This window comes from Colobus angolensis, unplaced genomic scaffold (assembly GCF_000951035.1).
Source record: "Colobus angolensis palliatus isolate OR3802 unplaced genomic scaffold, Cang.pa_1.0 Scaffold305, whole genome shotgun sequence".
NCBI lineage: Eukaryota > Metazoa > Chordata > Mammalia > Primates > Cercopithecidae > Colobus > Colobus angolensis.
Window position 1 is genome coordinate 175543 of NW_012116322.1, and position 1745 is coordinate 177287.

Sequence of the window (1745 nt, forward strand, 5' to 3'; positions counted from 1 at the left end):
TGGAACCAGGTTAATAGATTCCTTGGAAGAATGATCGAATTAATTTGGACCAAATCCTGTAACAAGAAATAAAAACAGCTGCCATCTGTTGAGTTTTACCGTGCTTGGGCCCTGTGCATATAAGCACCCTTTGTAAGTGCCAAAAGCCCTTAGAAGCATGTCATGACTCCCATTTTATAGATGAGAAAAGAGGGGCTCCCCTGGAGAGGTGAAATAACTCAACCAGGGCCCCACAGTGGATAGACGGCAAAGCGTATGGTTTTTACTTTTAAGCCGTATGGCCTTCCAGGAAGTAACAATGAAATGGCAGTGCTGAGACCCTGAAAATACATGGGATGATGGCCAGATGGCAGGGCTGTTTGGGTAGAGTGGGAGAGGCATCTCCCTTGAATGGTGAGAGGGAGGAGCCAGGCGGCCACCTGGCTGGAAGATGGTTTCAGGCAGAGGAAACTGCAGGGGCAAAGGCCTGGCTTGGGGATTGTGCTTGGTGCTTTTGAGGAATACTAAGAATACCCCTCTAGAACATCACTGAGAAAATTCATGGGAGAGGCCAGTTCTTGGGGCTCCTGGTCATTGATTTATCCAGTTCATTCCTGGAGTGTTTAGTGAGCATCTGCTATGTGCCAGATCCTGCACCAGGCTTTTCCATGAGCTCCAGCAGCTAGCCAGTTGTGGCCACCTGGGGAGGGCCCAAGCGTGTCACCACGGTCTGTCACTGCTCCTAGAATGATGTCTCTTATTCAGGGCACAGCAGTCAGCACTGGACGTTCTGCTTGCAGGTGGCCCTGTGCACATTTGCCGTCTACGTGACCATTGACAAGAACAACATCCTGGATGCGCAGAAAGCCTTCGTGTCTTTGGCCTTATTCAACATCCTCCGGTTTCCCCTGAACATTCTCCCCATGGTCATCAGCAGCATCGTGCAGGTACAGGGGAAGCTGGGGCAACTTCAGAGAGGGGGCCTTGGGGTTCTAGGCCACAAAAGCATGGAAGTGCCCCTGAGCGCAGCCTCTAGATCATGCTCCCAATCGGGTTCCATGAGGCCTGGACCAAGGCTGCCATGCTTTTGTCTGGTCATGCCTGAAAGAAAGAAAATGCGTTCGACTTCTTGACGGAGAACTCACACTTGAGTATATGAATCCAGTTTAATGCAGCAAGGCTTTCCCATGCTCTGGAAGAATCTTTCTGAAATACTCTGTTCTCCTATTCATCTGCCATTCCTATCCTTTTTTTCAAAAACATAGTTCTTGTCTGACCTGATTCATTTTACAACCCACTGATAGGTCTTGACCACCCATGCTTTGAGAAACCCCAACCTTACAGCCGGGCGCAATGGTTCATGCCTTTAATCCCAGCACTTTGGGAGGCTGAGACAGGTAGATCACCTGAGGTCAAGAGTTCGAGACCAACCTGGCCAACATGGTGCAGCCTCTACTAAAAATACAAAAATTAGCCAGGTGTGGTGGCGGGTCCCTGTAATCCCAGCGACTCGAAAGGCTGAGGCAGGAGAATTGCTTGAGCCCAGGAGGAAGAGTTTGCAGTGAGCCAAGATCGTGCCATTGCACTCCAGTCTGGGTGACACAGCAAAAACTCGGTCTCAAAATTAAAAAAAAAAAAAGAAAAAGAAAAACCCCAGCCTTATGGCTGGCATGGTGGCATATGCCTGTAATCCCAGCACTTTGGGAGGCCAAGGCAGGTGGATCTCTTGAGCCCAGGAGTTTGAGACTAGCTTGGGCAATATGGTG

The 1745-nt window shown here is 49.6% G+C and overlaps 1 protein-coding gene across 1 annotated transcript in view; it reads left to right on the plus strand.

The window, feature by feature from the left end:
• The window catches only part of LOC105517681 (multidrug resistance-associated protein 1-like), a 50524-nt gene that overhangs the window by 3107 nt on the left and 45672 nt on the right, over positions 1-1745 (plus strand). The window contains exon 2 of the mRNA XM_011950298.1: positions 745-926. Coding sequence (XP_011805688.1) covers positions 745-926 — 182 coding nt within the window. The remainder of the gene's footprint in view (positions 1-744; positions 927-1745) is intronic.